Source organism: Rhineura floridana, chromosome 1, assembly GCF_030035675.1.
Source record: "Rhineura floridana isolate rRhiFlo1 chromosome 1, rRhiFlo1.hap2, whole genome shotgun sequence".
In the NCBI taxonomy this organism is placed as follows: Eukaryota; Metazoa; Chordata; class Lepidosauria; order Squamata; family Rhineuridae; genus Rhineura; species Rhineura floridana.
The window spans coordinates 172,736,697-172,764,543 of NC_084480.1; the positions used below are offsets into that span (position 1 = coordinate 172,736,697).

General features: G+C 44.9%; 1 protein-coding gene across 6 annotated transcripts in view; it reads left to right on the forward strand.

The window, feature by feature from the left end:
- Nucleotides 1–26,916, forward strand: part of ARAP3 (ArfGAP with RhoGAP domain, ankyrin repeat and PH domain 3) — a 51,453-nt gene extending 24,537 nt beyond the window's left edge. For 2 of the 6 annotated variants that reach the window (XM_061585959.1, XM_061586003.1), the window contains 17 exons: nucleotides 324–522; nucleotides 725–788; nucleotides 2,647–2,810; nucleotides 3,868–4,080; nucleotides 8,029–8,134; nucleotides 9,304–9,451; nucleotides 9,556–9,624; nucleotides 10,063–10,155; nucleotides 10,534–10,648; nucleotides 10,980–11,108; nucleotides 11,695–11,828; nucleotides 16,465–16,547; nucleotides 18,203–18,238; nucleotides 19,795–19,858; nucleotides 20,527–20,664; nucleotides 21,901–21,939; nucleotides 23,169–26,916. In XM_061585959.1, the coding sequence (XP_061441943.1) occupies nucleotides 324–522; nucleotides 725–788; nucleotides 2,647–2,810; nucleotides 3,868–4,080; nucleotides 8,029–8,134; nucleotides 9,304–9,451; nucleotides 9,556–9,624; nucleotides 10,063–10,155; nucleotides 10,534–10,648; nucleotides 10,980–11,108; nucleotides 11,695–11,828; nucleotides 16,465–16,547; nucleotides 18,203–18,238; nucleotides 19,795–19,858; nucleotides 20,527–20,664; nucleotides 21,901–21,939; nucleotides 23,169–23,774 (2,400 nt within the window). In that variant the 3' untranslated portion in view covers nucleotides 23,775–26,916. Of the gene's footprint in view, nucleotides 1–323; nucleotides 523–724; nucleotides 789–2,646; nucleotides 2,811–3,867; nucleotides 4,081–8,028; nucleotides 8,135–9,303; nucleotides 9,452–9,555; nucleotides 9,625–10,062; nucleotides 10,156–10,533; nucleotides 10,649–10,979; nucleotides 11,109–11,694; nucleotides 11,829–16,464; nucleotides 16,548–18,202; nucleotides 20,474–20,526; nucleotides 20,665–21,900; nucleotides 21,940–23,168 lie in introns of those variants that run through there. The other 4 variants (XM_061585970.1, XM_061585997.1, XM_061585989.1 and 1 more) reach the window with 4 other exon arrangements.
- Nucleotides 26,917–27,847: the final 931 nt, after the last annotated feature.

The window sequence follows — 27,847 nt, forward strand, 5'->3', positions numbered from 1 at the left end:
CCATTTCCATTATTAATTATGATTATTATTTCAGTGTTAGTCACTCAACATATAAGGAGTCTCCATGCGCTTTACAGCATATGTGGCAGATCCCTCTACTCTGGTTCATGCCAGATTTATCACGTATATGAGACATAACATTTCACATAGCCCATCCACTTTTTCATGAGGCTGTATCCTTCTGTCCTGCCCATATACCATTCCTGTCCTCAAACAGAAGGTTGATATGCTGATATCCAGCTTGTATGCTCTGGCCAGTGTTTACAGGGCCTGTGTATCCTTTTGAATTGCCTCTCCGGATCTGTTCCCTTCTTCCTTTGCAGTGGTTCACCCCTCTCAGTTGTCACTGCCTGCTGGGGTACGAATTCCAGAGGGTTGGCAGACTCTGCTACAAGTCAATGTTGAATCCCAATCAGTGGCTGCAAGGTTTCTTCATCCTCCAGAAATCTCACCTCTTCATCTGCCCAGGAGAAGAGGGGGCAGCTGAGGACAGCATCAACCTGCGGCAGCTTCAGGAGCTCAGTGAGTCTAGTCCCTGCCGTAACAAATTATACATCTAGAGCACCTATATGAAAGCACTAGTCTTTGATTGTGAGTTGTGAGGGTGTTTTTTTCATTATGTATTTTATTTTGCAAGTTTCTTTTGGGTTTAGCTCAAGATGCACGGCTTACACACCTCTGAGTACAGCCCTTACCTGATTTCCTTATCTGCTGTTTTTTGTAGGAGTTGTTCCCCTTGCTGAAGGTCCAGAGAAGAAAGAGATGCTGATCCTGGTGGAGATGGGACGGTGAGATGTATGAGGAGGAAGGGCCCTCAAATAATTGCCAAGAACAAGACCCAGCTCTCCCTGCAAAGCGTTCGTTAGCAGCAGGAACGAGAAAAGAGCACTTTAGGAGTTGGGTCTGTGTAAAACAGCTGAGTAAACCTGCAGCCTTTGTCCTTCTCCAGCATCTTACTGACAGAGAAAGCCAGCAGTCTGCACTCTAAATGGAGAGCACCCCCTTCCCTCCATCCCATCCTCATGGGCTCTTATCCTGTCTGCAGACAGACCCTCCAGAGCTACAGAATAATTATAACAGCTGATTGTGACAAGACAATCCAGAGTTACTGATGTGCCTGCCCTGGTTTTGCTCACCTCGCCTGGCTTCTGTTTCAGGACCAATGGAAGGAAAATAGCTTGGAAAACCTCCTTAGACAAGGAAGTGCGTAAATTGACACTACAATTGCTATGGAAGGAACCCTGAGCTATGACTCAGCACATTTGTCCCCTTCCTGCTCTTCCTAAAAGTCCACCAATCAAAACTCACTGACCTACAAAATTGGAAACAACTGCCAATCATTGGGACTGGAGGCCTCTAAGAAACCTAGTAGTTGAACCATGTAGTGAACAATAGTTCTAGTCCAGCTCAGGCTATACCTGAGCAACAAGTGGTTCAGACAGCTTTATCAGGTCAAGTAGAAGTCTATTGGCCCGTTGTACTGCATGAATCTTGCAGTCATCCACAGACATGGTAGCCCTCAAGCACATCAGAGAGCAAGCCACTAGCTCCATCCTCTGGCAAATTATCACAGTGACTTAAGGAATAAGGTGCCAGAGTTTTAGCTTTGAGGCACCTTTCATCTGTACCTCTAATTCTGAATACTTACCTTTGCTTCCCCTCTCAACATCCATGTTTGGGGGTCCTCTATGGGTCACTTCAGCAGCTTTGTAGCTCCCTTGCCTTTTTGTTTTATCTTTCCCCTCCCTGCAGCAAGCAAAGTGGAGCAAGAGGGAGGATATGTCTGATTTTGAAACAACTATACTCTGTGCCAAAAAGAAGAGTTAGGGTAAAGACACACTTGTGGTTTTGCTGGCTTCAGTGTGCCTCCACCTCCTTTTTCTGAACCTGGAGACACACAGTGCCAGGCCCCTTTTACGCCAAAACCTCAGAAAGTGCAGCTCCAGGGCATTTTACCTCAAAGGCAACTTCACATAGACTTCTAAACTGATTGGCCATAAACCCCCTTGCCCCTCCAGGTATGCCCGATGACAATGCTTTGCTGTAAGCTCAGGCAGACACAGTGATTGGCCCATTGCTTTGCTGTGGGCAGTCCTGATCAGCAGTGGGGAAGGGAGATGTGTCCAGCTGTGGTCAGAGTTGTTTCAAAATGCAGCCAGAGAAAACTGTCTGGCTTCTTTTGAAGCAATTTGTGCATCTGCAGTCCTGGTGGCAGGCAGGGGGAACCAGTGTTAAATTCTTGTACTGTTGGGGGCAGTCTTAAAGAAGCGTTAGTAATAAGAGGAGGTAATACAGGAAATCCAGGATTGCTGTGGATCCAATGATCTAGAGTTGAAAGCAGCAGAGAAAAGGGTGTGTAGTTCTGCAGTTGGAGGAAGAAAATAACAGGATAAGAAAGAGTGATGTTGTGGTGGACATGGAGAGAGCCGTTGTACTCATGTACTGCCTGTGGGCTTCCAGAAGGCATCTGGTTGGCCAGGACAGAATGCTAGACAAAGATAGGCCTTTGCTCTGGTCCAGCAGGACTCTTCTTGTGCTCTTAGGTAGGGCCAGAACTCTAGAGTTAGCTAGATGCTACTGTCGGGTACTGACAGGAAGGAGCATCTCCTCACCTAACAGCTCTGCTGACTCTCTATTCTTTTTTAGGACATTCTGTCTTCGAGGAGCATCCCGGCTTGACTTTTCCACATGGTGCATGGCTATTCAGGCTTCAGCAGGAGGACAGGGGAATGCTTTGCGCGATCAGCAGCTCAGCAGGAGTGGCATCCCCATCATCGTGAACAGCTGTATTGCATTCATCACCCAATATGGTGAGTTCTTCAGGAGTTTCTCCCATTGGCCAAAAGCCACTTATATTCTACTGTGATCCAACACATCAATAGTCCACCCACCCACATGGGGAATAGGAACAGACTGAGGGGAAATTAAGGAGCAATTCAGTAATTTTGGCCCTGATTAACAGGCTGCAATTACAGGCACAGAAGCGGTAAGGAAGCAACATATGTATAAGTACAGTAGCCTTGAAAGCTTCAATAGTGCTTTTTTCAGTCAACACTACACAGGCTTCCACTGCAATTGTGTGGTGGCATTTTTAAAATGTAAAACAAATCAGAAAAAGGACAGGAGGGCAACCCGAAAAAGTGCTAAGTGCAATGTTCTGGCAAAATTGTCGTCTGGATTTTCTGTTAAAAGTTAATGAGCAAAGGATGGCAATTCCATACAAAACAGCATGAAAGCCATCCAAATGTCTGTCACGCTACATGTGACAGGCAGTAATGTATATTCCCCCACACACAGACACACACACCTTTGCCCCACTAAAGCAGCCACAGAGGCTTTGATTTTGAGTGAGGATAGACAAAGGAGGTGGAGCTGTTTAAAAGTCCTACACTTCTGAGATTGCCTAAAACTTTGACTGGCCACTTTTATGCCAGACAACATCCACTTAAAGCTGTGCTTCAGCCCACAGGGGGAAAGAGATGGGAACCAGTATCTTTTCCCCTGTCATGTGAAAAGCAGCTGGAGAGCAAATTTTAACTGAAAACGGCTGAAGGATTTTAAACAGCCTTGGATATGAAAGGGTTACACAGCCCAACCCTTTTCTTCTTGCTGGTCCTCTACTCAAGATTGCAGCCTCTGTGGCTGCTTCGAGTAAAAGGAAAATGGTGGTGGTGGTGGGGAATACACACAACTAAGCATCGTGTGTAGTGTGAGTCCCACTCTTTTTACAATGTATATAGATCAGCCATGACTTTTTATTCAATCACAGTTCCTACCTCGGGTGTCCTTGCCACTATTTTTTTAACCCCTTCAGCGCCATTTCTTGATTGGGCTGCCTTTCTTGCAACTCCCCTTCTCCTCCATCAGGGTTGCAACATGAAGGTATTTATCGGAAGAATGGAGCCAAGTCCCGAATCAAGGTTTTGATGGAGGAGTTCCGTCGAGACGCCCGAAATGTCAAACTGCGCATCAATGACAATTTTATTGAAGATGTGACAGATGTACTGAAGAGGTTTTTCAGGGAGCTGGAGGATCCTGTTTTCACCACATACTTGCATCCCCAGTGGAAGAAGGCCGCAGGTACCAGCCTTCTGTCCTGCCCCTTTATACCCCAAGCAGCAGCTAAGGCCTCTTTTCACACCCTAGATCCCAGCTGCAGTGAGGCATCTTTCGGAGTTCTGTACAAAGAGCTTGGCTCACTGCAAAACTACATTTGAGCCACAAAAGAAGTGGCCTTCTAGTGCAGTATACTGTGAATCAGAGTCCATGCTCATTTGCTGTTTGTCAAGAGAAAGCAGACCTTTTTTAACCAGTAATTTTTTGTCCACAGAGGCTTCCAGAAGGCATAGCACCTTTGGGATGGCGCCTCCTACTGGAGGCCACTGGCAGAGCCATGCAAACTTTCTTCTTCCCATAGGAGGAGTCGCCTACCACCCCCCTGACAAAACTGGAAGTAGCTGACAACCCCTCAAAAGCCAGCATAACTACAGAACCATACATTAACATTCAACTGTAGATAAACTAGGGGGATGGGATGTGGATCTGAACCCAGGACACTGGCCCTACCTCCCATGTGTATAGTGGTGGCAGAAGCCATAATGACCCATATCACCCAACAGCATGCAGAAACCTTTGCCAAACGGTCCCCAGAACCCAGAGTTAGAAGAATCGCTTCCGGAAGGGAAGCCTCTGTGTACAGAAATTCACAGGGAAAATCCTAGCTCAAGGAGGACTCCCTTGTTTCTGCCCAGACAATTCATCTCTCTGTCTGATGCAAAGGGAGAAAGTACCTGATATTCTACCCAGAAGCAGTACTGGAACTCCTTAGTCTCCTCACCAGAGACAGCTCGCCCCTTTTGTTTCTGAGCAGGGAAGAGGCCTACCTCAGTTAACCTCTAGGTTGTAACTTCTCAACACAGTGGGAACACTGTGGCCTAGATAACCACTAACTGACATACCATGTGACCTGTGATTTCTGCCCATCCTGCAGCATTTAGAGTACATGAAACTCCTTGCCCATAGCCCTGAGATTGCAGGTCTGGAAAAAGCAAGGAGGAAAGGAGATACACTGCCACCTGGAGTGGCTCTGTGCTGTGTGCATCACTCCTGAGTGATTGGTTCCATCTCCTAAATCCCTGATTAGCACTCTTTTTATCCAGCTGAAAAACTCTGAGCGAAGGGACTTAACATCAGTCATCAAGGGAGGAACAAAGAAAGATTAGACTTACTTGGGTAAAGACCTTTCCTCTTAACACCCCCATTGACTCCACTTGCTTTTCATACTTCAATAATAGTGGGACTGAAGCTGAGCCACAATGGCTACCATACTAGTCAGGCTTTTTCTGTGGAACTTCCACAAAATAGTTGGCCTGTTGGCTGCCAAAGAGAGGAAGAATAAGATTTCCTCCTTGCTAGAAGCTAAGCCTGGAGTTAAGCCCCTCTTCGAACCAGGCTGTCAGCACGTTAGTTGACTACAGGAAAGTGTTTCCATTGGCCGCACCTGGAGGGTCCAAGGGTTGATATGCTGATTAGTTGCAAAATCTGTTTGAAGCTGAATTTTTCAAAAATGCACTCGAGCTGATCCCACCAGGTTTTACCATAAAAAGGGGCAGGGTTTGACTAGCATTGTGTCCCCCGTTTCAGAAGAGAGGTGGAGACACACTGGAACCAGCAGAACAGTAAATGTGTCTCTACCCCCAGGCAGAGCTGGTTTCTCTACTATGCTGCAAGAGAACTGACCTCGCAGACAAGACGCTAGGAGCACATCACCTGTAAGAAGAGCAGGAGGAATTTGACTTTTTAAAATTAAATACCGGGCATGGTGTTGGGGGAATCAAGATTCAGAAGTGGGAAGTTTAAACCATTCCCCCAGCTGCAATCTCCATGAAATTCACCCCTTACACAAACACATACATGCTGCAAGTAACATTAGGGGGGGAAACCCCTTCCCTTTGTGCAGGGCAGGAGTGTATGTAGATTTCACAGAGGATGGATTTCACAAAGATTGCAGCTAGGACTGGAAGGCTTAAACTTCCCCTCTCTGCAGGCTGTTATCTAGATAACAACTCCCACAGAACATGATTGCCAAGCCCCTTGTAACTTCAAGTGCCCTTAAGGTGTGAGACCCAAGCTAGCCAGTTCCAGTCAGAATACTTAATATTATACTAGATTGGCCAGTTAAATTAATTAATCTGATTTAGGAAATGGCTTAATTTCAAATTCCAACCAAAGCATTCCTTACACCAAAATGCTCAGGAAGGCATACTCTGTCATATACTAAAGGTCTCCCCATGTAGCAGAAAATGCTCTGTCCCCCTTTTGTATGGTGTCCTTGCTTTTCAGTCTTCTGTATATTCACTAATATGCAAACAAATCTTGCTGTTTAAGAACGTACATATAACCAACAGATATTTCTGTCAAACTTTAAAAAGCGGGGAAATTGAGCAGCTATAGCGAATGCACCAGGGGAGCAGGAGACCTGACCTCCTCTCTGAGATATTGGACTACCCTACAAATAAGTAAAAATGCAAACACCATTTGGGTTGGTCTTTCATAGTCCAATCCACTTCCTGTGTAGCTTGGCAGAATTTGGTAACATGTGCCTCTGAGCATATCGTGAGTGGTGGCAACACCTGCAATCAGCCCAAGTAACAGAAACAAGACATGTGCTGTGCTGATCTTGTTTTAGCAGAGAGGAAGCAACATTATTGAGACAATTGATATAGTTCAGATAGTCACTTTAAATATGTTTAATTTACTTTGCAATTTTAGATTGGGTGGGTGGACACTGGGCAGAGGGAAAGCCCTTTTCCTTTCCAAAGGGAAAACATTGTGAACAGTATCATTGTTTTTCAGGGTTTCCCTCATCTTTTTATTCTACAGCAGACACATGTAGTCTCCCACCCAAAGTTAAACCACAGCTGTCACTGGCCACATCCACAGCAGACCTTTATTCCACTTTAGACAGTCATGGAATCCTTGTGAAAGGTGCTGAGAGTTGTTAGGAGACACCCTATTCCCCTCACAGAGCTACAATTTCCAGAGTTCTCTGGGAAGAGGGGCTGACAGTTAAACCACTCTGGCCACTGGAGCTCTGTCAGGAATAGGAGTCTCCTAACACTCTCAGCATCATTGAAGCAATGACTGTTTAAAGTGGAATAAATGTCTGCTGTGGGTGTGGCCCTCTGATTAGGTAAGCCAAACAGCTGTGAGTCTGGCTTTTAGAACACTGGCAGTTGGTTCTTACTGAGCATGCCTGAGATATCATAGAATCCAAAGTTAAATTTCTTAAATTAATTAAAAATCAGCCATGCATTTTTAAAACATTTAAACTGCAGAAGATGAAGGTCAGAGTATGGGGCAAGATCAGCAATCGGATTACAGGTACTCTGTGAACATGGCTGATATTTAATTAATTTCAACAGATTATGAGACCACTGACAGGAAAAAGGTCTGACAGGGATCTGGATTCCCCCCATCTCTTGTTTTACACTTTGAACTCTAGATTCTCTCTGAGTGTTTTGTGTATCGCCATGAAAACATAGAGGGTTGTTAAGCAAGCATTTCTGAGTTCAGGACTATACGTTTTGTAAGGTTTTGTTTTGAAATGAATTTATGGGAAGCAGCAGAATGGCATGCGGGTATTTTCAATTTATCGTTGAGGTATGAGAAAAATCCATGCTAGCTATAGTATACAGCCACTCTTGTGACTGTATAATAACTCAATATACCTTGAGATAATTAAAGTGGATGAATGAATCTAAAACCATCTGAAGCAGCACATGTTGGCTTGGGAGACCAGGATTCAAACCTCAACTCAGCCATGAAGCTCACTCTCTCTTAGGCTAACCTACTGCTCAAGGTTGTTGTGAGGATGAAGTGGGGAGAGAACTATGTATGTCACCTTGAGCTCCTTGGAGGAAATGTGGGATATCTATGTAATCAATAATGTAATAGAACATAAAATACAATATTTGGAATGTATGTACCAGATTTACCAAAGTTTAATTCTATGCTGCTTCCTTTCAGAAATCATCCAGAAGTCCCAAAGATTGGAGCGATACAAAGAGCTGATAAACCGCTTGCCCCACCTCAATAGCAGGACCCTGGCTGCTCTGATTGGCCACCTCTACCGGTTAGTCTATATACTCTCCCTCGCTGGTCTCTGCAAACATGTCACTTTTTACTTGCCAGAACTTCTGTGACTGACGTTTTAATTAAAACAGAAAATACCTCTCAGGTACTTGAATTAAAATCAGGGAAATGATGCCAGGAAGGATTGAATCCCCTTCCTGCAGTGCCACAGCACCAGTCTAGGTAGATTTCTTACCCCTTCCCCATTCCACTTGCCTTTAAGTCTTAAGTAACAATGGCAATCATGGGGTGCATGAGAAGAGACCAGAGGGTGTATGCAAATGCAGTGTGCTAGGATGTCCCCTACTTGAAAGTGTGGCAGGCATGACAGCACATTCTGTTCAAGTTTCCTCTTCCAGGTTTAGCAAAGCAAAGCAATCCAGCATGCAGTTCCCCTACATTTTGCTTTACTTTGAAGTTCCAACTATAATCTCCACATATCAATTTCAGTCAAAGCTGTGCAAAAGCTGCAGTCTCTTGTCGTCAGTACACGGAGAGCCAATTAAGTGGCTTAATTAAATCCATGCAGCCCGGTTATCTCCCCACTCTCTCCTCCAACATACGCATTCAGTCTGTGCAGGGGTGGTGGTGGAAGTGCATGGACTGAAAAATAAGCCCCCCAAATGTCTGTGTCTGATTTAGCAGTTTACTTTTTGAATAACATTCCCTCCATTTGACTCGCATCTTGGAAGTGGAGAAATTGACAAAAAATATGCTCCATTCCATGCTGTTCTCCAGCCTTCAAGGAAGATGTTGGGAGAGATGGAAACAGCTTCAAAGCCTGAAAGAATCTGTATGCAGCCTTCTGTTCCACATGTGGAGAAAGGCACCAGAGAGATGGGAGGGAAACAGCAGAAGGGGCTACATCTGCACATGGGGAAGATCAGTGGGTATATGCAAATGCAGCTGCTAGGGCAGCCTTTCCCAACCAGTGTGCCTCCAGATGTTGTTGGACCACAACTCCCATCAGCCTCAGCTAGCATTGCCAATGGTCAGGAAGATGGGAGTTGTAGTCCAACAACATCTGGAGGCACACTAGTTGGGAAAGGCTGTGCTAGGGTGTCCCCTGCTTCGAAGCATGCCAGGCATGGAAGGTCGTTCTCATCCCCACCTCCCTCTTTTGGACACAGCTGATAGCTACTCACTGGACCCTCTCATTTGATGCTGCAGGGTTCAGAAATGTGCTGGCCTCAACCAGATGAGCACCAAGAACCTGGCTCTGCTCTTTGCACCGAGCCTCTTCCAAACTGATGGAAAAGGGGAGCATGAGGTCAAAGTGATGGACGATCTGATTGACAACTATGTTCATATCTTCAACGTGAGTCACCCACCCCTTCACACAACCACTGCCCTCCCTATCATGTTGCACATAGGCCTCTGCTTTACATGCATGTTTACTGCATCTGTTCTGCTGCCCCATAGATTGATGAAGACCAAGTGTTGCAGATGGATCTGGAGAACAGTTTGATTACTACCTGGAGGGATGTCCAGGTATTGCAGCTCGTCCTGTCTATCCTTTCAGCATATTGCACAGTAAATATGCAGATCATGTTCACTGTAGCCTAATAATAATAATAAATTAGTGTTCAGTACTCCACAGTCTTCAGTGAACTTCACATACATTATGATCTTGTCATGGAGAAGGCATCATCACAGAGAAGGCTGTATTCCACACACTCACACAAACCACACCCCAAGCCATTTAAGGCTTTATTGATCAAAGTTAACACCTTGAACTCAGTCAGGTAGCAAATCAACAGCCAGTGGAGTTCACGCAGATCTGGTACTATATGACTTACTCTTGGTGTACTACTCAGAACCCTTGCAGGTGCGTTCTGCACCAGCTAAAGCTTCCTGACAGTCTTTAAGTGTAGAACATTACAAGTAGTCTAAACAGAAAGTTATCATTGTGTGCCATTCATTCTTCAGTCGCCTTTTCCCCTACAGCTCTCACAGGCTGGTGATATAATTCTTGAGGTTTACCTAGAGCAGAAGAACCCTGATTGCTGTGTCACTCTTAAGGTGAGCAACAGATGTCTCAGCAGTCACTGTCCCTTGGTGGCACTAGGCTATGTGGGCTGAGGCAGCTGGTTTTTTTCACACAGGAGGAGAAATCAGCCCAAGGAAGGGTGCTTGTGTGAGGAAATCCCTTGGAGCAGCCAGAATCACTGAACTGCCCCTATGTAGTAGGAAGGGAGGGGGCTCCCAGCTCTCACTGAAACATGGAAAAACTCTTGTTTCTATTGGCTGATTTCCATCTCCATCCTTAAGTGTATTAATTGATTGCAAGACAATGTATAATCTTCTCATGTCAGACTCTGCATCTTTGCTTGACCACATGCCATCATTTTTGTCTCTGAATTGGCTGACTCTGAACTCTGCTTGCCAAACACCTCACAGGTATCTCCCGTAATGAGAGCAGAAGAACTGACAAATCAGGTGCTGGAGATGCGAAATGTAGCAACCAGTCTGGACATATGGCTGACCTTTGAGGTCTTAGAGAATGGGGAGCTAGGTGAGTAGATTATGCAGAACCTTTCTGTTGGGTCTATGTGACAGGAGGGCTGGAGAGATAATTCAACATTTCACTGATGTGCCAATGCATGTTTATTACTTATTCATTACTATATTTATATTGCACCTTTCTATTTTTTAAAAAATCCTGAAATAGTAAAATTAAAATACAAATATAAAACATTCTCTTGGGGCTTTCACCCCACATGCATCCGTTGGCCAATTCACAAAGCATTCTTGATCCTCTGGTAACACTCAGCTTCCTAAATGCTCCCCTCCCTGAATCTGGACTCTGGACACACACTGGCCTCTTTCTGGCCCTCATTTTTCAGAGCGCCCTCTACATCCGAAGGAGAAGGTTCTAGAGCAGGCCCTACAGTGGTGTAAGCTGCCAAAGCCCAGCTCTGCTTATTTGCTAGTGAAAAAGGTGCCCATCAGAGAAGGCAGTTGCCTCTTCACAGGTGAGTAAACATGGCCTTTGGAGATAGCCCTGCCTCTTGATGCCTTTGAAACATGAACATTAGTTATATAGGGACAGAATCTGGGACTCTTGCCTAGGGTCACAGGGCTGAGAAAGTCCGTCTGCTTGAAATTTTGGAGAGGTGCTGCCAGTCAGAGGGATCTGCTGGTCTAGATGGCCCAATGCTTTGGTTTAGTATGTGGCGGCATCCTGTTTTCTTAATCAATGACCAGGTGTATGTACAAAGGATTTTTATGGAGGAATTTTACCTCCATGGGAGAGCACATGCTTTCTACTCAAAGTCCCCGCTTCAGTCCATTGAAAGGATGTCAGGTAGCAAATTATGAGAAAGACCTCTGCCTGAGACCCTGGAGAGTGAAGTATTGGGCTAGATGGGCCACTGCTTTGACTCAATATAAGGCTGCTTCATTTTGCTCAGATTCATCACAGAAACTCGAGGCTTGTCCATTATTCAGCCTCTACATGCTGGCTCAGTAACTCCACTGCTCTGTACATTTGGGAGGAAATGGTGCCCTGCCGGATATAAACTCCCCCACCCCACCCCCAATATTCCTGTTTCCTTGCAGGTGCTAAACGTGAGAGCCCCAAATGTGGTCTGTTGAAGTGCCGTGAGGAACTGCCCAAACTCCTGGGGAGCAAATTTCAAGAGCGCTACTTTGTCATCAGGGACCGCAAATTGCTTCTGTTGAAAGAGAAACGGGTATAGCAAACCAACTAATGTATTTGTTTATTTTAAAATTTTACATCCTGCCTTAGCATGTAAAAAACAGCCCAAGGCGGCTTCTAACAAACAATCATTACAGCAAAACAGCAACAATAAAAAACTGCAATAAGCAGAAAAAAATCCTGTGCAAACACAAGCAACAAAAACAAGTAGGAATTAAAAACAAAAGATAAAAACCCACAAGATAAAAAACAAACCCAGTCAAAAAACCCCAAGGCCAACAGGCAGGCCCCCCAACTATATTGTTTTGGATGCCTGCTGAAAACCTTTGTTTCAACAACAAGCCTATACAGACACATAATTTAGTCTTTTTAAAAAAATGTTCTTGATTTTTTGAGGGGGTAATATTGATAATTATTTTATATTGTTTTAGGTATACTACTTAGAGTTTTTTTTATTAAGCAACTTACACATTTTTCTAAATAAATAAAAAGTTTAAGCTGTTACCTGAAAAAGGCAAGATTTAGTTTGAAACCATTGAGCCTGGTGGGCCAAAGGTATATGTCCTACCCTGTAGAAGTCCACCAAACCTCATACAACAGAGGCACCCAGAGCAAGGACTCTGATATAGAATTGTTCCCAGAGCCAAGCTTTTTAGGGCTTTATAGGTTAAAATCAGCACCTTAAATGCAGCCCAGAAACAAACAGATTGGTGTGATCTTTCTGACTGAGCAGTAGTATGATGGTGGCATTCTATTCTGGACACTTTTCAAGGTTAGCTCCATGTTGAGACCGTTAGAGTAACAAAGCCTAAATTAGCATGGCAAGATCTGACTTGTCCAGGAAAAGATAAGGCATTCCTGGTCACCACCACCATCACTTGGAGTCTTTAACAGAAGTGCCAGATCAAAGCGATCCCCCAAACTATGAACCTGAATTTTTAGGAGGAGTGTAATCCCTTTTAAAATAGTCTGCAGCCACAATTCTAAGGCAGAAGGATGGACCAACCAATAGTATGTCTGCCTTGTCTGGATTAAGTTTGTGTGTCCTCACCTATCCAGTCCCTCACAAGGTAACTGAGGATGCAGCTGAGGTGAAATGCTGCTTTGACTGAGCAAGACAGGAAGTAAACAAAAAACACGAGTTTTAAAATAAAATAAAACCAATGCTACTTTGGTAAAAGGAAAGCACCCTTAGAAAAAGAGCTGTCAAACGTGAAAACCATCTGGCCATTTTTGAGACTAGCTAGTTTTGAAACTAAAAATAGTTCCTTACACACAGCATTTGTGACATTTTCCTCTTGCTTTTATTGTAAGGATGCTTATCGCCTTTTCAGCTGATGATAGGAATGCGTTTTTGGCTGCTTATGACAAAAGAGGGTGTGGAATAATGTGCCCTTCGCTTGGCCGCAGCACACTGGGACTGGTGTTAGATAGCACCTGGAGGACCCACCCCTAGTTCCCATTCTCAGCTCCTCTTTCTTTTCCTTTTTCTTTTCACAGAAATGTTTTTTGCTTCCACCATAAAGCAGCAACAGACCTCTCTACAATTCTGTTGGCTCATTTCCCCCCCTGTGATGATGATAATGATTAAAACTTTTTAATGCTCAACAGTGGCAGCAGACACGATCCCTTATCTTGGTGGCTCTTCCAGCCACTATCTTGGTTTCCCCACTGTGATGAGGGATCAGCATCTGCTGCCATGCCAAGCAGCAGAACGTTTCAGGTGTGGGAGGGAAGGGTAAAAAGCCATCTAGTTTGCAGAGAGATCTCTTACTGCTGCCATTGGGCGACATGTGTAAACTAAACATGAACAGGCAGGAATGAAGGAGGACATGTAAGAAAGGGCCCACTGGCAGGCCCTGGAACCCAGCCCTAAGTGCTTCCTTGACTGACCAAATTTATTTTTATTTATTTATTTATGTATTATACTTGTATACCGCCCCATAGCCAAAGCTCTCTTGGCAGTTTACAGTAACTAAAAACATATACAATTTAAAAAAACATCTTTTAAAAAACAATTTAAAACACAATTTAAAATTTTAAAACAATATAAAACACATGCTAAAATGCCTGGGAGAAGAGCAAAGTTTTGACCTGGCGCCGAAAAGATAACAGTGTTGGCACCAGGCGCACCTCGTCAAACAGATCATTCCATAATTTGGAGGCCACCACTGAGAAGGCCCTCTCCCTTATTGGCCTCCTCCCAGCTTCCCTCAGAGTAGGCACCTGGAGGAGGGCCTTTGATGTTGAGCGTAGTGTACGGGTGGGTTCGTATCGGGAGAGGCGTTCATATCAGGAGAGTCGTCCCTACCTTGGGCAAATGACTCTCTCTCAACCGTGTGGCCACGGAGAAGCTGGACTGAGTACTATAACTGGGGGATGGGAAGTGGTGGGATATTAGCGAGAGGTAGGCTGTGTGTTGATGTACCTACCTGCAAAGAATCATAAATGCAAGTTTTTGTTTACATGATGGATTGTATCCAATGATGCACCCAAGGCAGAGAGTTGTGATTAAGCTGATTAACTTTAGCTCTCTCCCTCTAGCTCCTCCTTTACCCAAAGCAGATGTTGATTCTCTCCTGTTCATCTGACATTGAGCTCAAGTTTTTTTTCTTTGTTAATATTTGTGCTCTGCTATTGTCTCTCATTTTTTCTTCTTACTTTCTTGCCTTTCCCCCTGTCTTTTTGTTGTTGTTGATGATGGATTTCAGTTTATTTTACCTTTCTTCCTTCTCTTCTGCAATTCCTTTCCCACTGCTGCTCCAGAATGCCGCCTCCTTCTAAAGGGTCCTCAAAGCCTGCAAAGAAGTTGCATCATGTGCAGATGGCATCAGATAATCTAGATGATTCAGGGAAGGGAAAGAGGCATTTTCTGAGGAATGAGGCACTGAGTTTAGGGATGGGATCCGCTTGTATATTGCTTTCCATTCTATCAGGTCTGTGACTACTTTGGTGGCCCTATCCACCAACACAAGTACTGCAGACATTTGCAAGGCTGCCACGTGATTCTCAATATCCATCTTGACACAACACTGCCAATGAGTCCTCCATGCATCAGCCAACGCTTCCTTTGGAAGAAGGGTTGTACACAACGTTCTCCTAATAAAACACAGGCATTTTATCCTAGCGCACCCACTCTCAGATACACTTTGCCTTGCCCCATGCCAACTTGAGAAAGGAACATTGTTCACTTACTGTGAATGGACCTTCTAGGAATACATCCACAGCTGCACCCTCTCTTCTTCCTGATGACTGTTTCTACACTGCGCATTCTTCCTTTTCTGCCTGTTTGTCTTGCCTGTGCCAGTCACTCTTCCAGGTCATTTTTTCCCCTACAAGATAGGGTGTTGGGTTTTTTTTTCCCCCTGGGGCGACCCTTCTTTATCTCTTAGGTAAATTTACTGCTCAGCTTGACCACAGACTGAACTGAAGGGGGATCTAGAGGGAGAAAGTTACAGCTAATCAGCTTAATGGCGAATGTCCCTGCCTTGGGCAAATCACAGAGGACACAACCCATTATGTGGATGTATCCCTATGACAGCCTAGAAGGCCCATTCACAATAAATGACACAGTGTTCCTTTTTGTGCTGTGGGATGCACCCTGCTTCCTCCCTCCCCTTAGTTGCTCCTCAAAGGACACATTTACAGCCTCTCAATCAAATGCAAGTTGCCTCTTCCTCTTTGTCCTTCCCACACAAAAGGACTGTCTCCTTTCTCTCTCTCTCTCTGAAAGGCCTTCCATGTTTATGTCAAACATTTGTTTTTACTCTTGAAAATCTGCCAAACAAGCAGAGAGGTGACTATGGGATTGACACAAGGGTCAGCCAATTTATGTTGTGCACAACCCTGCTCTTGAGAAGGATTCATGATTGACACAGAGGCCAGCCAAACAGTGCTGTGCAAATCCAGCTTTGGCTGCAAACTGGAGATAAGTGTTGCCTCTTAGCTCAGGCCAGATGTCCAGAACTGGATATTTGTACATTTTCCCCAAAGACTGGCAAATGCATGCTGCATACTTGTTGCTAAAATTGGGCATGTCTGAATGCAACATTAGTGTAGTGGCTAAGAGACTTGACCAGAAATCAGGAATCCCTTATTTGAATCTCACCTCTGCTATGAACTCATGATTTGGATTTAGGCAAGCCCCCTTCTCTTTCTCTCTCAGCTTCTGATGAAAGAGGATAATACCTCACAGGATTGTTGTAAATATTATAGTAAAATAATGTTTGTGAAGCACTATATGTTCAAAGTAATATATAAATGCTATACGTTATTATGTTGGCAGTAACAGCAGATGGCCAGAGCTAATTGCACATAGATGGTTCAGCCAGTACAGAGCAAAACAGTGGCTGCTAACCCATCCTATATATGTTGGGGCCCTATATTAGCTTGTGATGCCTTGAGAATCCCTCATGATCAAGCAGACTTTTTAAAAAATCCCTGTGGAATCAAAGGAAGGCACCCCAAATGAGCTATTCTGAATTCAATTTGACACTAAAAAGTGGTGAGATTATTAATCAGAATGCAGTCAAGTTTTCTGAATACAGTGGAGTAAAAACGAACAAAAGGATTGCTAGTCCGAACAGCTCTAACCTTTCTTTGTATTTTAGCAAAGCTAATAATACCTTTTATCTTTGAACTGAGGATTACCTTGCTACCTCTCTTCCCAGAGTGCCAAGCCGGAGCGGGAATGGTTGCTGGGCATGGCCAAGGTTTACATGGGGATTCGAAAAAAGCTGAAGCCGCCTTCACAGTAAGTGACCATGGGATCCCTTTGAACTGGAGTGTGGGACTGAGAGAGTTGCAGCTTGGTCTTATAGCAGAGGTGGGGAACCTCCAGCCTACAGGCCAGATTTGGCCTGCTGGGTCTCCTCAGGTCATTTTGGCTAAGCCATGCTCACCTGCCCTACACCTGACATCACACATGACATCAGGTGAGGGGCAGGTAAGGGTAAGCCGTAGCCAAAAGGGATTTGGAGGCACTGTCAATTGGCAGTGCCTGCAAAGTCCCTTGTGCAGCACCGCCAAAGCACCTGACATGCTTGGGTGTTTGGAAAGCACTGAACCCAGCGCTTCCTAAACAGCTAGCAACCAGCTTAGCTGTTGGGCATTTGGGAAGCACTGTGTTCTTTAAACTTTGCCAAGTGTCAGTAACTTGATGACATTATGACACCAGATGACTGGACTGGTTGGTAGAGAAGATAACAATCTGACCCAGAAGTCCAAAAAGGATTGATGGTCTGTAGCTTGACCTCAACCACCATCCTAGCCCATGATGAACTTACCTATGGAACCTGATACATGCCACTTGCTCCCAGAATCCTAGGCACAGGAAGACAGAACCTAGCTTGGTGGTGGAGCACATGCTCTGCATGCGGAAGGTAAAGGATCTTGTGTTAACAGGGCTGGGAAACTCCTGTTCCTAAGACCAGACAGCTGCTGCCTGTCACAATATACAGTACTGTGCTACATGGGCCAATGGTCTGATGCCACAGCAGTGAGCTTCATATGACACCTACCAGGGCCAGTTCTAAAGGGCGGCCAGGTTGGGCACTGGCCCGAGGGCCCCGGAGCTACAGGAGCCCCTGAGGGGCCCTCCGCCCCCCCACGATCCACACCCTTCCACGATCTGTGCCCCCCCACACCCCCGTCAGCCGGCTTTTTAGCATTGCCCTTAATGAAGATGGCGGCCTCAGCTTCCCTAAGGTACTGAAGCTGCTGCTGCCATCTTAGTTGATGGCAGAGATGTGTGCGAGTAGCACACACGTGTGCCATCAACAAAGATGGCAGCGGAGGCTTCATTCCCCTTAAAGAAGCCACGGCTGCCATCTTCATTAAGGGCAATGCTAAAACAGACCTTCATTAGGGGCAATTCTAATGCCCAGACAGGTAAGGGGGGCCATGGGGGGGTACGGGGGGCAGGGCAAGCTGATGCCCAAGGGCCCCCGCATGCCTGGAGCCGGCCCTGACACCTACCAAACCTCTTTCCAGTTCTCTTTGACAGATTGAGGCTACTTCATATTATTTTCTATCTACAAAACTTTTTACATGAACACCTAAATGTGTACGCAGAAGAAAACAAGTTTCCAAGCAGTGTCTCACAAAGTTACTTGGGGCAGAGAGCTGGCATCAGCCTTAAGGACCTGCCATGTGCACTTGCAGAGGCCCACACGCTTTTGCCACCATGTGATGAGTGACATGGAGCCAAGCAACACTCAGGAAGAGAAGCTGCAGGGCACCTCAGAGCTAGTAAGGAAAAGGTTAAGAGCAGACCCCGTCCTACCTTTTAATGGGATATGACAGTTGTGCTTAAGTACACAGAACTGCTGCAGCCATGTGTAGTTTGGCCCTCAGACTTTTTTTTAAAAAAAGCAACCTTGTCTTACTCTTTGTTCATCTCTGCTGTAGGTGGGGTTTCACTCTGGTTCTAGAAAAACAGCAGCTGTGAGTATCCTTTCTGTGTTGCTTTATTCCTTAAGGGTACGTAAGGAGATGATCTGCTCCTCCCATTCAGCGTGCCCTCTCTCCCTCTGCCCCAGTGCTCATCTCAAGCACTGCGGGATGGAAGGAACTGGTCACAAAGCGACTGCCTCTACTGTGTAAAAGTCAACATAGTTTATGAATGTCATCCCACCTCCATCTCCTGAGGTTTGGTTGGCCTCCACCAGGGAATGAGCCTTTAGTGTGGAACTCCCTACCAATAGAGGCTCCACAGGAACCATCCCTTTCAGGTGTCTCTTGAAAACAGAACTTTTTAGACAGGCCTTTGTAACATGAATTTCTCTCTAACCAATGCAGTATTTTTGATGCTTTTATTATTGCTTTTAATGGTGGTTTTTAAATTTTGTGTCTTTGTTGTAAGCAGCCTTGATGTTCTTCTATGAAAAGTGGGGCTTATAAATACCTTAAAAATAAATAAATAAATAAATAAATAAATGAATAAATAGAACTTGAATGGCAGATGGCATGTTCTCCACTTTCTGATTAGCTGCAGTTCAGCCTGGCAATGCAATTACTCAGGGATGTGAAAAAGGCTGTTTCCATCACTAGCGAGGACATTTCTGTGGGCAAGCCCAGCCACTGCCTGGCTGCTACCCACTGCTGCCATGCCCATCAGGCAGCACCAGGGAAGAAGAAAAATGTGCATTGAGGCAGGTCATTGTGTGCTATTCTCTGTCTCCTTTTTGAATCTGTTGTAGTGTGATTAGCAGAACTAGGCAAGCTTAGAGATATTCAGGTGCAAGCTTTCCCCGCACGGATTCCAGATGAGAATTACAAATCCTCCAGTCGTAATCCCAGTGGCCATGAGTTAAATGGAACATCTATGTTCAGAGAGACAGCATACCCCTGAGATTCTAGGGACAAAACAACAGCAGGTGGGCTATCTCCTCCATGTCCTCCTCCATGTCCTCCTCCATGTCCTCCTCCATGTCCTCCTCCATGTCCTCCTCCATGTCCTCCTCCTCCTCCTCCTTCTCCTTCTCCTTCTCCTTCTCCTTCTCCTTCTTCTTATTATTATTATTTCATTTCTAGGCCGCCTTTTGGCCAAATAGGCCCCCAAGACGGCTTACACACAAATAAAAATACAAATACAAAATACAAATAAAAACAATACAATTTACCAAAAAAAAATCAAACTAACAAAGTCCTAACATCTCTAAAAAAAACAGGAACAGCAAACCAAAAGCATTCATCTTCCTGGTAGAAAAATGTCACTAAGAGCAGGGGTAGGGGACAAGGCAGGTGGAAAAGCATGCCCCTTGATGGCACTTCTCAGCTTAGGGAGGCATCTGTCTGGCCATTCATGGAAACAGAGTGCTGGCCTTTGGTCTGGTCTGCCAGGGCAGTTTTGATGTTCTTCTCATGAGTCCTTTTCCCAGATAAACTTCTCCAGCCTCCTTTAGCTGCTCCAGGGAATGCTCCATCGTCTATTGGTGAAGGGAGGAGGATGGAACAAAGGTCATCAGTGCTGGCAGTAACAGGTAGTGTCTGCTCTGCAGGTATTTAGCATGTATGGGAACGTCAGACCTGTGGGACTGGACCACAAGCATCCTGAAAGCCCAGGTGTGTAATGAAGGGAAGCACTGTGCCAGTCAGGAGTATGCAGTGTTCAATTCAACTCAAGCTATGCCTATTGAATTCCTTTGAGATAGCCTGCTAATGAAATGTATGTGTCTGGCCATAATGCTGGGCATTTGGGGACTGGTAAACCCCAATTCCATCCCTGGTAGGAGAAGACTGAGCTGGGACTCAGTTGGCACCCACTGCTGCTGCCTTTCCCACTGCTTCAGGCAAGTCACTGGGTCCTGTGGGGGTCCGGGACGGGTGTAGCAGTAGCAGGTGCTCCATGAGCACCTTTGAGCTTTTCCTGAGCTCGCAGTCTAGGTACTCCCAAAGCTTGACCTTTTCCAGGTTGAGCTTTAAGATGCTCATTCACCCCTACATCCCTCACAGAAGATGAGTCATCTAATTCCCTGAGCAGTTAGACTGGACCATCACTGCAGTTCGCCCAATGCCTAGGAGAGGAGAGGAGACTTCACCACATTTTGTCTTAAGTTTCAAGATGTTTCAAGGTCTCTCAGTGGGGATAAACAAAAGAAATGCAGAGCCCAGGTGGATAAACTGAGCAGGCTGTAAACATGCCATGGGTAGCATGAGGTCAGTGAACATGTCATGCTATGATTGGTGGTACAAACAACAACAACAACAGCTGTTCCCTTCCTTTCCTAAAGCATGACAGCATTCGCCCAGTCATCCTACGTCGACGCTCATCTTCCGACCTGGCCAAGCAGAAGTTTGGCACCATGCCCCTGATCCCTCTGCGTGGAGATAGCACCAATCCAATCATGCTCTCTGCTAATCAGACCTTGGTAAGGCTGCCCAGTCTAGCTCTTGCTGGACCCCTGCTCTGCTGTAAGCCAAGACCAAGCTGCAAAGCATGCACAGCTACATGCTTGTGCTTGAATGTAAAGCATTTTCACACACCATCTTTCTCTCCCTGGGGTATGTCCTAAAGGTAGAGGCACACTTACTTTTGTGCTGTTTCCAGTGCATCTCCACCTCTCTTTTCTGAAAATGGGGGGACACCACACTAGAAAAACTCTCCCCCTTTTTACTCTAAAACCTGGACGAATTAGCTTGAGTACGGTGTTTTTTTTAATTCAGCTTCAGACAGATTTCACAACTGTTTGGATCAACTTGTTTGCCTTCCAGGTGCGGCCAGTGGAAATCCTTTCCTGTAGGCTCAGGCAGAGAGAGTGATTGGCCCAGCACTTAACTGTGGGCAGTTCTGAAAGGTCTGAAGTCAGCTGTGGGGAAGGGAGATGTGTCCAGCAGAGGGTAGAATCACTTCAAAACACAGACTAAAACATTCTGTCTGCTTTTGAAGCAACCAGTGTGCCCACAGCCCCAGACAAAATGGTCCTTTTAAGGACGTTAGTGTGCACGTAGCCTAAGAAACTGATGATGTTCTGAGAATCTGGTGGAGTTCATGCCACATCCCAGGAAAAGTCATTGGTGGATGTTCTATTTCTGTGTTTAGTTGCAATTATAAAGAAAGACACTTCCTCATTACAAAAGGAATTAATTTCCACATGATGTCTGGATGGACTTTGTAAGGAACACTGGCTCTGCTCATGAGTAAATATCCCCTGCCACTCCCATGGAGCAGAAGCCTTTATCTGAGAAGAACACTTGGCAATGAGGCGATCAACTGAACTGCTTCTAGGAAAGCCCTTCAGAGCCAATAGATCAGTTACAGCTGTTCATCTTGAGCAGATCTCCTGCTGGTTGGGGAATCCTCCATTCACTCGTAGGCTGAAGGGCCTCCTCACAACTTATGATTCTGGTGTTCTGGGAAGGTGGAAATGACATGCCCAGAAAGAGAAACAGCAGAACCTTCTGAGAAGAGGACGAGGGATAGATTGCCTCTCCTTCTTCTCCCAAGGAAAAACTGGGGTGTGGTGCAACAAAAGCAAAACCAAAAACCCTTTGAATCCCTGCCAAGCCCCTCAACCTGAGACCAAGACTAATCCGCCTGCTCTTCAGTCTTGTCTGCTGTGGTGTGAATTGTGTCTTCTAACTACTTTTCTTCCTCTTGTTTTCAGCACCGCCTGCATACACGAAGGACATTGTCCATGTTTTTCGTAAGTCCCTACACAATTATTATATCTTTATCCAGGGTCCATTATACTGTAAGTGCCATGCAAATCCTCAGTGTCTGAGGCCCTGAAGGTGGTCTGCAGAGCCTTCCCTTTGAATGGTACCCCTGCCACACAGTCACACAGATGCAGCCCTATCATAAGGCAAGATGAAGCAGCTGCCTCAGGCTGCAAATTCAGGGCAACCTTCACGGTGACATTAGGGGTGACAGGTCTGATCCATGGGGCACAAATCTGCTGGGATGTTCTTCTACAGAAGTCCCATTGATGAATGGCTGCCTCTTGCTCAGTTCCTGTTTGACTTCAATGGTCTACACAGGAAAAGTTCCTGGTGAGTTATGCCCCTTATTTCGTAGCATGAAGGTGCCAACTGGTTGGTTTGGGGTTTTTTGCCTCAGGCTAACCATATCTTGGGCCAGCCCTGAGAGCACCAGAAAACTGTCAGGGCAAAAACCATAGCCAGAAAACAAGGCACGCTGGCCAGGCATCCCAGGAGCATCATGTTCAAAGCACAGCAGCCAAGAAGACCGGCCAGTGGTGCTACAAGATATATATATAAAGAATGTATGTGATGTGGGCAAGTACTCATGCTGCGCCATCTCAGAGTGGAGAATAGCTAAGCTTTGTCTCCCATGAGCCTTTTCAGAAGCCTTACCACTTCCAATGTATGTCAGAGAAAGTACTGAGCCAATTATAGTTAGGCTAAGCACTAGTGGGGAGGCATATTAGGCAGGCACACCTGGCCTTACTGACCACTTGCACTTGACTTGCAGCTGGAGAGCTTCCCAAGTGTCAGAGCCAGACCTGGGCTATAGGTGCATCCAGGCCTCGAGCAGAGTCAGTTTGCATAAGATGATGGGGCTTTGGCCTGGAGCCTGAAGCAGCGTAGGCAAAAGGTACTGCTCTGGGGGCCAGGCAAGGGCAGAAGGCCAGGCTCCTAGGATTTGCATGAGGCTTTGTTGAGCCAGGAGCTTCATGATACTTGGCAACAGCAGAGCGCAGTTCTGCACATTGCCTTGTGCTCCTGAAGAAGGCTCTGAGGCCTGTGCACACATATTTCTCTGGAGTAGCTTACTAGGCTAGATCCAAGCCTCAGGTAATGAGGTTCTCAGGACAAGCCCCAGAGACCAGCATGAACAAATGTGGAATTTTCCTTCTGCTCAAGCCCAAGAAATGACATATCCATTGACACCTTTTGTCTTGGCCCCTCACAGCCAATGAAAATGCACCAGGATTCACTAGAGGAGCAGCAAGAGGCAACTGAGTCTGAGCCTGTCTACGAGGAGGTGGGCAGCTTCACAGACATGGATTTTCTAGAGCTCCCTCAGTCCCTGCTGCCTCCTGTGGATCGAACCAAGAAGCCAGTTCCTGCCTCAGAGCAGGCGACCTCCACCTCACTGCCCCCCTGCCCAGCCCCCAGAGAATCTGGAACCGACTTGGCAAAAGCATACTGCTTTGAGAGGACTCTTAGGCTGGAGAAGGAGCCCCTCACAGACAGGCTCCCGGGACACCGAATGACCCCAAGTGCCTGTATAGAGACCGATCTGCCTGCCCCAGACTGGAAGCAGGTCCAGCCAATGGCAGCACCAACCCCCGCTCTGGACGTTTCAGCTGGGATGGAGATGCGAGCCGGTGAGACCAGGAAGAAAAGCTTCCAGGTAGACTTCTCTGTCGGTGACAAACTCATGCAGGAGCTGAGTTCTGCCATCCTCCGGAAAAACGAATGCCACGTACCTGTAACACCAGGAAAGCAGAAACCCCTGGATGGGGCCCAGGGTCAGCTGGAAGGGTCATGTGATCTGAGAACTGAGAGTTCTTAAACTAGAACTGGGCTCAGCACGGTACTGGGCACAATGAGTGATGGGAGTCTGCAGGTCTGCAGCACATCTCTGCCCTTGGTGGATATAATAAAATATCCTGCCTGGAAGTATTGCATTAAGAAATCGTCTCCTCTCAAAATATTTTATCAGAGTTCTCAGTCACTCCTAAAGTGGTAGAAAGCAAAGTGGGGTGGGGTTTACCAAGTGCATCCCTGTCCTAGCCTCAACTCCAGTTCATATCCATATGCAAAATAACACACTGAGGACTGCATGTAGGCCACAATTCCTTGGAAAAATGTGGGACTGAGCACAGGATTCAGCTTCCTGGGAATCTCAGTTTTCATTTTTTAAAGTTTATGGCCCTTATGTTAAGATGATACACTTGCAAGTCTGTGTGCAATGCCTGTTGATACCACAGAACACAGATGGGTGGTTGAGTATTTCCTGCGATTATTTGAAGATGTCACAGACTTCATGGTGGAGAATTCAGATTGCTTGGCCATAGATTTTTGTTTACACAGGCCTGCACATATCTCTGTCAAAAATGGAAGAGATGCTCTTGCAAGGGTAAGAAAATCCCCATTTACTGAGGCAGTTCTAAAATTTATGGTGTTGTTACAGCAGTGTTCATACTGCCAATTAGATTAAAATAATTTTGTACAATACAGAGCAAGAGAGTTTGCTTATAACGAGTAATCTGGAATAGAGTTGCCCAGTGTGCATAGTACATGGAGCCAAAGATTTGTTCATGCCATCATGGAGACAAATGAGTCACAATGTTTTGAAGATTGTTGAAGCGATGATGATAATGAATTAGATTTATTAGTCACTTGTTACCTGAAGGTAACTGCATTCTGAGGCAATGGTGAGGATTACGTGAGACACAGAAAATGTCACAAGGTTGAGCATTCCATTTGGCACTAGTGATCTTGGGGCAATTAAGGACATGCCCCATTGTTTTCACTGAGATATCAGATGGATATCACTTACCAGTGTCTTGGGCCACAACTTGACGTGATCATGGGGAAACCCATGACTGGGTGCTGTTCTTAAAAATCTCATTAACAGATGTGTATGAAGGGATGGTGGATTTAATTGGGACAGTGACACTGAGGGGAAGTTTTAACCCTTTCCCCATGTGCCATTTTCCTGATGAGAATTCCCATCGCAGTGCAGCAAAATATACAGCTACCTGTCTTAGGCTTTGTGCTAAGGGACAAATCGCATCTGGGAAGGATTTTAAATCAGGAAAATGGTCCAAAGAGGAAGGTTTAAATACCCACCCATCTCCACTGCTATTCAACTTAAAAAGAAAAAGAAGAAAGAAGAGCTAATCATGAGTCCAAGGAGCAATTCCATTCCCAATTTATTATAAAGCAGGCAAGAAGTTTATTAAGGAAAGTAACAGGCTAAGTTGAGCATGGGCAAGATTGGAAAGAAACACATTTCTATATATATATATAGAAATTTTTAAATATAAACTCAATTTTCTGTTATTTTAATAAAAGTCCTTTCCAACATTCAACAAAAGTAAGAATCTCATCTGCCAGCTTGACTCACAAAATTCAAAATCAAATCTGGTGAGAAATTGCTTCCAAAGGCACTGAAAGGCAAGGTGGACAGCCTAATCAGCAAGTGCTGTATTATGGGTGGGAAAATGACAAAGGCTATGAGGTATTCCACTCTCCTCTTATGTCCCTGTAACTTAACAATTTAAAAAAAAAATGTATTCCCCAAAGAGGGAGGTGGAAGAAGAATGATTTATTAAAGATGGAAAAATAAATACAAGGAGAGATATGTTTACCCTATTTTCATATTATGTTTTAAAGGGCTGTAAACAACTTTGAAATCAGTTTTCAGACTGCCTGACACTCAATTTATAAACATACTCCTGCCTTTGCTTTATATCGGAAAGGAGAAAGTGAAACAGAGCAGAATAAAAGCTAAGATAGCTGTTTTGGTCCATAAGAAAAAGCTCCAAATTCCATAGCTGACCACTACATTTCTTAGAATGACCAACTAAAATCTCACAAAAGTATGGCACGTTTTCAAGTTCTTCAGAACTCTTCATCAGGCAAAAAATTAAAAACACAAAAGTACAAAAAATGGGCCAGATGTTAGCTTCTACCTCCAAGGAGATTGCAGACTCAATAGGTCCCTCTTAGATGCTACATAAGCAGGTAACACACACTGGATTCTGGGATAAAGAAGCAATGGCTGCTCTTCATTGAGAAAATAAAACCTGGCTTGTAACTTTGCCCCAAACCTTAATGAAACACACAGGCTCTAAGATAGGCAAACAGCAGAAGTAAAGAGAAAACATGGCAGTACACCATCCAAAATTAATCTCTGGCTTTGCTAAATTAAAGATGAGCTCCAGAGAACTCAAAAGCTTTTCACAATTTTGTGACACTTTGGTTGGTTCTATTAAAGGTTTTGTCCAGCTGGATTTTGGAGTCCTTTCTTATAAATATTAAAGGCAAATACTTCCCCACGCCTTCAACAGTTGATCTGCCCCTGCTAGATCAAAATGCAAACTGTTAGTCCATACACTGGTAACCTCAAGGCTGAATTACTGCAACATGCTTTATGTAGGGGTGCCCTAGGGCCTGGTCCAGAAGCTCCAGCTGCTGCAGAATGCAGCGGCTAGACTGCTGATGGAGGCACATAGCTGTCAACATGTGACACTATTGTTAACATTTCTGCACTGACTGCCCATCTGCTACTGACCCAGACTCAAGGTCTTTGTGTTAATTTACAAAGTTCTGAATAACTTAGATCCAGGGCACTTTACAAGACTCCCTGAACTCTTAAATTCCAACTCGTCTGTTGGAGTGTTGCCGGTTGTCTAGTGAGTTGGTAAGGCTCATTGGACATCAATATGAAACCAAGCCTTGTGTTATTCGGCCACTCCTGTAGAATGCTCTTTCCACAGATTCAACAGGTGCCCTCTATACTATCTTTGAAATGTTTGCTGAAAACTTTTCTTTGCTACCACGCTCATGCAGACAATTAAGAAAAATATTTTCTGTAACAGTCAACTGGTGATCTGTCTTCATTTTTGTGTGGTTTTTATTGTATTACAATTGTTATAAACCACTTTGATATTTTTATGAAATTGCGGTATATAAATATTTTTATAAAAAATAAATAAAAATAGCTCAGTTCTAATGCAACCCTTGGACTTTGCAGTTTGTATCCAAAATTCTACTAAATAACTTGTGTCAAAGATCTTGCAAGCAGACATTGCAAAATAAAATACCTGACTTCGGAGTGTAGTGAGACAATTTTCATTGGGTGGACAAAGACAAAAATTGGGCAGAAGGGTTGGGGCATCAGTCACTACAAAAAAGGTTTCTGGGGAGACTTAGTTTTCTTAAGTAATGACAAAAATAAAATGCAATTTATGCATTCTAATTAGGAACCATGATTAGTGATGTTTACCAAAACAAACCTCAAGAGTAGGGATGTTGAATAATCAACAGGGGAGCACACTGACTGACCAAGACAAAATAAAAAGACAGAAGCAATACACTGAAGAACTCTATAAAAGAGATGCCAGGATGACAGATTCATTCATGGAGGAACCGTATGATGAATAACCAGAAATGTTAGAATGTGAGATGAAATCAGCCATGTTCACAGAGAACCTATAATCCTATTACTGACCTTGCCTCATACTCTGACCTTCATCTTCTACAGTTTAAAAAATGCCTGGCTGAGTTTTAATTAAGAATTTTTGGCTTGAACTCAATGATAAGGCTAGGCATGCTCAGTAAGAACCAACTGTCAGTGTTCTAAAAGCCAGACTAACAGCTGCTGGGCTTAGCTAATCAGGGGGGCACACCCACACCAGACCTGTATTTCACTTTAGATGGTCGTGGCTTCCCCCAAAGAATCCTGGGAAGTGTAGTTTGTGAACGGTGCTGACAGGAGACTCTTATTCCCCTGACAGAGCTCCAGTTGCCAGATAACAGTACAGCCACACATGTACTTTGTATGCTGTAAGACTCACCTTTGGTGCATTTGCAGCTATGTATAAAAAATCATTTTCAGCTTTGACACGTGCTGAC